Raw genomic sequence first — 7,631 nt, 5'->3', positions numbered from 1 at the left:
GAGTGAAAGAAAATGCAAGATTCTCAACTCACTTGTGGACTGCTGCTCACGGATCTCTGTGCTGACATGGCAGTGTGATGGGCAGGCAGCAATGGGCTCGGAAAAAGGAGCAACTTACTTTGAATGCATCAACATAGACAGGATTGATTTGGTTTATGCCCAGGCGAAGGGGCACAATGAGCAGCAGGGGTTTCCAGGCTGAGCCACAGGCAGAGGGGCCCTTACTCTGGTTTGAAGCAGTCGGAGAGTCAGGGGGGCTTTCAGTGTCTGTGTCAGCACTCAAGGGAAGGACACAGCACATTTTTTCTAGAAACGAAAGATAAGGGTGTTAAAGAGATCCTGCCCTAGGAGATAGTCCAAAGGCAAATAAATAAATAAATAAATAAAAAATAAAAGAGAGCTCATGTTCCCCACCCTGTCTGGAAGGCTCACCCAGGTGGCCCCACCTCCTGCAGAAAGCCCAGCCAGTTTTAGGCCTCAGGCTCTGTGTTTTGACCATTGAGCACTTGCTTACCTTCCAACAGATATTCTGGGGTCATTGAAAGAATCTGATTTCTCAACTAGCCTGCAGAGGCCTTTGAGACATGGACTGTATCTTTAGGTTTCTCTAAGCCTCATGGGAGGCAACACAGGCCTGGACAAGTTTACACAGAAGATCTCTTGTTAGTTAAACAGAGTATATACACTCTAGGTCTCCTGCAGGGAAAGGGTGTGGCACTTCATTGAGGGGCAACACCGACCTTCAAATCATTTTCTCCTTTTCAGAAAGCCAAAAGGAAAGAGAATGAGAATCCTGGGCTCCTCTAAGCACCCCTGGCCTGGTGGGGCAGGCCAGAGAGATTGTTTCATGCTCCGGATTTCTGAATAGTGAGAAGAAACTCATTACTTGCAACCAAGAAAGTAAATAGGCTAGGAACTTACTGATATCTTCGATGACCACTGTGTTATCCATTGAAACATAAACGGCCAAGGAATTCCACTCATCAAATAAAGCAAGTTTTCTGTGAAGCAACATATAATGAAGTCACAATTGGGGAAGATGGAAATACCAGTTCAGTGCCTAAAGTCACTAAGCACTGAGCCTTAGAGAAGTTGGTATTCAGGTCAGCTCTGCTCCTTTGACAAAGCTCTGGGACACTCCATGTTCAGGGACCTTGAGAATGCTACAGAGAATGCCTCTGGGCCTCAAAAAGCAGGCTCTGCTTTATGTCAAAATCTACCTCATAAAATGACAGTATTCATACCAGGCAAAAAAGAAAAGTGATCCTTTCCTTTTCTCCCAAATCCTAAGAGATACTGTTTTCCTGGTTTTTTTTTTTTCAAAGAATTATTTTATTTTAATGATTTATTATTATTATTATTTTAATTTGACCAGAGAGAAAGAGAGGGAAACAGGGAGAGCAAGCCACCAGGTCTGGGACTCAAACTGCAGTCGGTCTTGTGGGAGTCCAGCACCTTAACCATTGTATCACCTGCCAGCCCCAATACTGTTTTCTTAAAGACATTCCAACTTTTTAATTAAAGAAAAGAAACTATCATTCATATATATATGAACCTAGCTCTATGGCACTACAATAATGCATGACTCAAGAGAAGCCAGTTCCCAGAGGCTGTGATTTGAATCCTCGACTGAAGTCAGCCTGAAACATAACATAACAGGCATGAATGCCAGTGCCCAAGATCTGAGAGCTGGAAGACTGGAGGGAAGGGGAGTGCAGTATGCCCAGGCACTGTGAAGGGTGTTTGTCCCTTTCTCTCTCTCTCTATCACACATGCACATAGTCTATCATGAACAAAGAAATATATATATGTAAATTTGGGGGCCAGATGGTGGCACAGTGGTAAAACATGATGCTCTGTGAGGCTGACTCACATGGGACAATTCCAGGTTTGTGTCTGGAGACACTCTTAAGTACACTGGGCATGTGCATGCCCATGACTCAGGGCTGGCTGATGCTGGGAGTGGATGACACCATGAGAACCCTGTTGCAGTTACTATCTCTCTCTCTCACTCATGAACAAAGTAAAAATAAAAATGTATATTAATTTGTATTTGTCTATTTAGATAATATGGACACTGAGCCCCAGGAAGACCCAGAGAGAGAGGAAGAGAGAAAGAGAGAGAGTTGATATTTTATATGCCTTTCCTGGCTGCTCTGAGATGCCATGTAAGAAGACTGAAGCCAGAGATCAACCGGGGTTGGTCAGTAAGACCAGAGTTTTACCAGTCAGCTGAAGAGAAACAGCATGCTAAATTGCATGAATTCAGGGGATATCAGTAAGAAAACTCCTTTAAAAGCGAGATTATCTAGAGTCTGAGTAAAGTACCTTGCCTATTTCTCTTTTACTATTTCCTCCTCTGACGAATTTGAGAGATAACATGTTTACCTTGACTAGTTCTAGGATTTGTGGGTAAAGCTCAGTCTCAATGGACAAAAGAAAACATATTCTCTCTACTAAATTAGCTTCCAGGAAAAGGTTAATTACCTTGACACTCTTATTTCATTTATTTAAATCATTTAATTCATTTATTTAAATTTCTTTAAATTTAAAAAATTATATTATATTTCCCCATAATAATGATATAATAATAATAATAATAATAATAATATACTGTTATTAATGATAACAATCATGTTGAATCCAAATGCACATAAATTCCTAAAACAAAGCATGTTTCCATTTGTTTGTTGCTGGGAGCCTAAATATTTAGAAGAAACAAATTTGGAGGGATGTCATTTAAAAATCAAACCAACCATTTCAAACTGGGTTTGGGGCTTGGTACAGTCATTCTCAACTTTTACACTTTCTATCCTCGGTTCCTGCAGTAGTAATTCCTGAAGTTCTGCCAGATCCTCACTCAGCAAAGTCAGTGATACCCAAAAGGCATTCTGACAAACACAAGAAAATGGTCTCAGAAAATGGTCTTGCTCCACTGTTAACAAGGAGGGAAGTGAAGATATATTGGGTCGGGAACCAGCAGTTAGTGTAATGGCTATGTCGCTGGACTCCCACGTAGTCGACCATGGTTCGCATCCCGGACCCAGTGGCTTAAAACTCACACCGGGCGCGTGTGCGTGCGTGCCCAAGATCCCGAGAGGAGAATGGAGGAGAAGGGATTGCGGCGTGGCCATCCCCCCTGGGGGGTGATTTCTCACTTTCTGTCTCTCTGTCTCTCTCTGTCTGTCTGGCGAGCGCACGCGCCCTATAGCAAAAACCTCTCAAAAAAAAAAAAGAGATATATTGGGACATCAGGAAAGTCATGACACATTTTTACACAGAAAAATACATCATGACTTCCCTGATAACCTAATAGATTTTTCCTGAGTCCCCAGGAAATCTAGATTACTCCCCTCACATGCATATTTCAAAGCATTTTAGTGTATTAAAGACCAGCTAAGAATTGAAACAGGGCCCAATCTGTACTTTGCACAGAGCAGGTTCTGTCAGGAATTGAAGTACCTCACACTATAGGAGGCCAGATGGTCTCAATTTTTTGATACCTAAATTTGGCCCCAGATTCTGACTACCATTTTCATTCATTCATTGAGCATTTACTGAGCACTTTTGGGTGCCAGGCAGTTTTGTGTGCTAGTGCTACAGAGTGAACAAGACAAATACAATCTCTGCCTCATGGAGTTTTCATTTGGTGATAGTTTGTCAGGAAGGAGTGGAACAACAGGTGAGGTGGCCTACAGGCATGAGTGCTGACGACACTTACCCTGTTCGTTGCAACAGAGTGAGCCTGCCCTCTTACCACATGCTTTGTGGTGGGAGATAAATTCTCAAATTTAACAGGACAACTGCAAAAGTGCTGTGTTAAGATATCACGAGTCTACTAAGAGAAGACAAACCAATTCCAACACTCCCTTGGGATTTGTCTTTTCCAATAGGTGGTGAGTTCCTTGAGGGGAGGACTGTGTTCTGTGCATCTAGCACTTAGCACAAAAAAGGCACCCGGTAAATGCTGAGTGAATTTAACTTTTTTATTATATACTATGCAGGGTGGGAGTCCATTTCTTGCTTAGGCTGGCTCAACCTCTACCACTTAGTATGAACCTCTTGGCTTCAAAGGCTTCTGGCTCCCAAGCATGTGAGTATCAATCTGTAGGGTGAGATACTGAATGAGTCTACACTCACATATACTGATACCAGTGCATACAACTCTGCTATACCATGACAGATGTCCATATGAACCATCTGAGCAAAAGAGCTTGATTCCTCAGTGGGACGGGTGGCTTAGTGGGATTACTTAGGCCAATGGAAGGTTTAGTTGGCTGTGGAGGGAAGCATAGAAGACAGTAGAATACGGAAGATGCCAGACTCTTTTACTTACTTTAATACCTGTGCAACTGTATTTGGTCCAAACCACTCGCCAATTGATTTCCCTTCTCCTACACCCATCTGTGCTGTTTTTACATGAAGAAAATAAACATGTTAGTAAAAGATCTTCCAACAGGCCAGAAACACCTAATTTTCTACATAAATAATTAGGCCTATATACAACTTAGTGGAGTCCCATATAAGGCAGAGGATGAGAAAAAGCAGGTATAGGCATTGCCTTTAAACTATCAATTTATGACCTTACCCATTTGATGGATTGAGTAGCAACAGTCTTTTCTATCTAAGAAACACTGTAGAATCCGTTGGTATTCTTTCGGTTGTTCTTTTTGTTTCTCCCAATTCCAGTCTTTTTAGAAGAAAAAAATGGGTTATATCATTTTTGCAGCTATTTGTCACCTCTTTGCATGCTTATTGTAATTGCAATGTTAGGAGAAAAACAAAAGAGCTACATCTAGAAGGTGGGAATGACCAAGTTAAAACACTCTTAAGTGTCATTCATTTTGATGATAAAGACATCTCCAAAATGATTACTTTTAAAGATTCAGTGGCTATAAAGTCAATCCCAAACAAAGAGATGACCAAGGAATTAACTGAGCCCACCTAAGCTGCAGCTAGATAAATATAACATAAAAATAGTGTCACAAAGGCTTTTCTGGCCGGCTACTTTATGGTGCACAGGAGGTCACCAGAAAGCTTGGCAGTATATCCATATATAACCTAGATGCTCTAGTGTCTCCCTACAGACAGACAGTAACATCCTCTGTCCTTATATTTTGGCAGCATTACCAAAAGGATTTCATGAGGGGAATCTCAAATGCCATCCTTACATATAAAAGTTCATAGGTGAATAGGTGTAAGTCACAACTAAGGAAGTTTATTTTTAATAAATATATTTCTTTTATGTTCATTCACTGTACATCAACACAGCATAGAAAATGTGATTTCCCATCCAGAATACACTGTATATTGGCTTAATCAAGGATATTACCATACATGTTATCGTCAACAAATAATTTTCCATTTCTTGTTTCTTAATTTTTTTTTCTTTTCTCCTTGATTCCCTACTTCTCACCCTCTGCCATTTCCCACCCTCCTCCCCCACTCTCTCTGGTATCTACTATTGCTTTCCATGCCTTTTTTTCATATCATTTTCACATCTCTTAATTAATCTAAATACTTTCAATAGCAAGTTTAGCCGATATATTAAACAAAAAAAATTGCATGTTGCCATTTTGAAACTACCTTTTTAAAAGTCCACACTTTGGATATTAAAAAAAAACAAAAAAAATTGCATGTTGCCATTTTGAAACTACCTTTTTAAAAGTCCACACTTTGGAAAAACAAACATCTTTGCTATCAGATGTTAAAGGATTCCTTAACACCAAAGTCAAAATAACTACATCTGCACGGATCTCATACGTGCCTTAGGCCCAGTCCTGCAAATCTACAGAGGCCACTTGCAAAAACTCTACATAATTTGTAAACACAATGTACTATCGCCATCCTCAGAGCTCCTGGAACTCTAGTGCCCAAGATTTTTGATGTTTAATTTGCTTCCAAGACATGAATTTCTCTCCTGAGGTTTTAAAGAGTGTTTGAATTAACAACTAAAATATACTTGAATTCAAAGGCCAATTCCTCCAGAATTTTCAGTTCTCTTTTGTTTCTAGTATTTCCGAAAGAAAAATTTTAAACTTTGGATCCAGTACAATCTACAGAGAGTGAACCACATCCAGTTTTTTTCATTAGTTACTGAACTGTCCAAGTCTGGGGAAATCCTGATTAGTTGGTTGCAGGTACCACAAATATTTATTGATGATGGTACTAAGTGAACACCCTATCACAATTTAAAAATTACTAAATAAGAAATAATCCAAAAGACTTCTTTACAAAAAGACATCTTCGGGACCAGCAGTTAGCATAATGGTTATGTCGCTGGACTCCCACGTAGTCGACCGTGGTTCAAGTCCTGGACCCAGTGGCTTAAAACTCACGCTGGGCGTGTGTGCATGCATGCCCAAGATCCCTAGAGGAGAATGGAGGAGAAGGGATTGCAGCATGGCCATCCCCCCGGGGGGTGATTTCTCACTTTCTGTCTCTCTCTGTCTGTCTGGTGAACGCACGCGCCCTAAACGCAAAAACCTCTCCCCCCCCCAAATAAATGACATCTTCTAGGAGCCAGCAGATAACATGGGGGGTAAGATGCTGGACAACCATGGTTTGAGTCGCAGACCTGGTGGCCTAAACTCATGCCGGGCAAGTGTGTGTGCATGCCCAAAGAGGAGAATGGAGAAGAGGGGATTGCAGCATGGCAATCTCCCCCTGGGGGGGGGTTCTTGCTTTCTGTCTCTCTGTCTCTCTGGTGAGTGCATGTGCCTTGTAGCAAAATCTCTCTTAAAAAAAGATTATTGATTTTTTCCCTTAATCTCAAAATTAAAACAATTAATACCACCTACTGCCTGAACACTTGGAGGTGGGCTCAAAATGCACTGGCATAACACATCAACACCATGGAATTATATGTAATGGTCATTTCAACAATGAAACTTTTGGAAGAAGTGTAAGACTCCCTGGAAAAGAATGGAGGAGAAGGGACTGTGGCATGGCCATCCCCACTTCCCCAGGATGGGGGATCATTCCTCACTTTCCCTCTCACTATCTCTCTCTGGCAAGTGCATGCATCCTATGGCAATAAATAAATAAATAAATAAATAAATAAATATCTTCTCATTCATGGTAGCTATGAGATCTATTTGTAAATTATTTCTGTTACTTGTTCTATAGTGAAATGCCTGAGACTGCTATCTGTGAGAATGTCCCCCTCCCTAGTATGTTTCCCACTTCCAAAATAATCATCTCTAAGTACTTTAGAAATGAGAAAAAGTTAAATAGTAAGAACAGATTTGCACCAAGAACCATGTGTATAAGTAAAGAAATCACAGAAGGAGTCAAAGATATGCATTCTATCCCCAACTTTACACTTTCTTGCTGTTTGACCTTGGGCAAAACACCTCACTTCCCTGAGCATCTGTTTCCTCATCTATAAAACAGAAATCATGACATTACCCTGGGAAAGCAGGCCCAGGATATTCTAAACCCTGAAGATAAAGTAATGGGCCCAAGAACCTCCCTAGACCCTTCCCCAGTCCTCTCTAAAAACAGCAGTAGAGGGAACCAGCAGTTAGCGTAATGGCTATGCCGCTGGACTCCCATGTAGTCGACCGCAGTTTGCATCCTTGACCCGGCGGCTTAAAACTCATGCCGGGCGCATGTGCGTGCGTGCCCAA

General features: G+C 41.2%; 1 protein-coding gene across 1 annotated transcript in view; it reads right to left on the bottom strand.

Annotated features, from left to right (window-relative positions):
* The window catches only part of ATG4A (autophagy related 4A cysteine peptidase), a 73,594-nt gene that overhangs the window by 14,105 nt on the left and 51,858 nt on the right, over positions 1-7,631 (bottom strand). The window contains exons 5-8 of the mRNA XM_006142830.3: positions 4,589-4,690; positions 4,337-4,409; positions 922-1,001; positions 119-306 (exon numbers count right to left, since the gene is read on the bottom strand). Coding sequence (XP_006142892.1) covers positions 119-306; positions 922-1,001; positions 4,337-4,409; positions 4,589-4,690 — 443 coding nt within the window. The remainder of the gene's footprint in view (positions 1-118; positions 307-921; positions 1,002-4,336; positions 4,410-4,588; positions 4,691-7,631) is intronic.

The sequence above is a fragment of the Tupaia chinensis genome, unplaced genomic scaffold, assembly GCF_000334495.1.
Source record: "Tupaia chinensis unplaced genomic scaffold, TupChi_1.0 Scaffold000082_1, whole genome shotgun sequence".
Lineage (NCBI taxonomy): Eukaryota > Metazoa > Chordata > Mammalia > Scandentia > Tupaiidae > Tupaia > Tupaia belangeri.
This window is presented reverse-complemented; position numbering and strand designations above follow the sequence as displayed.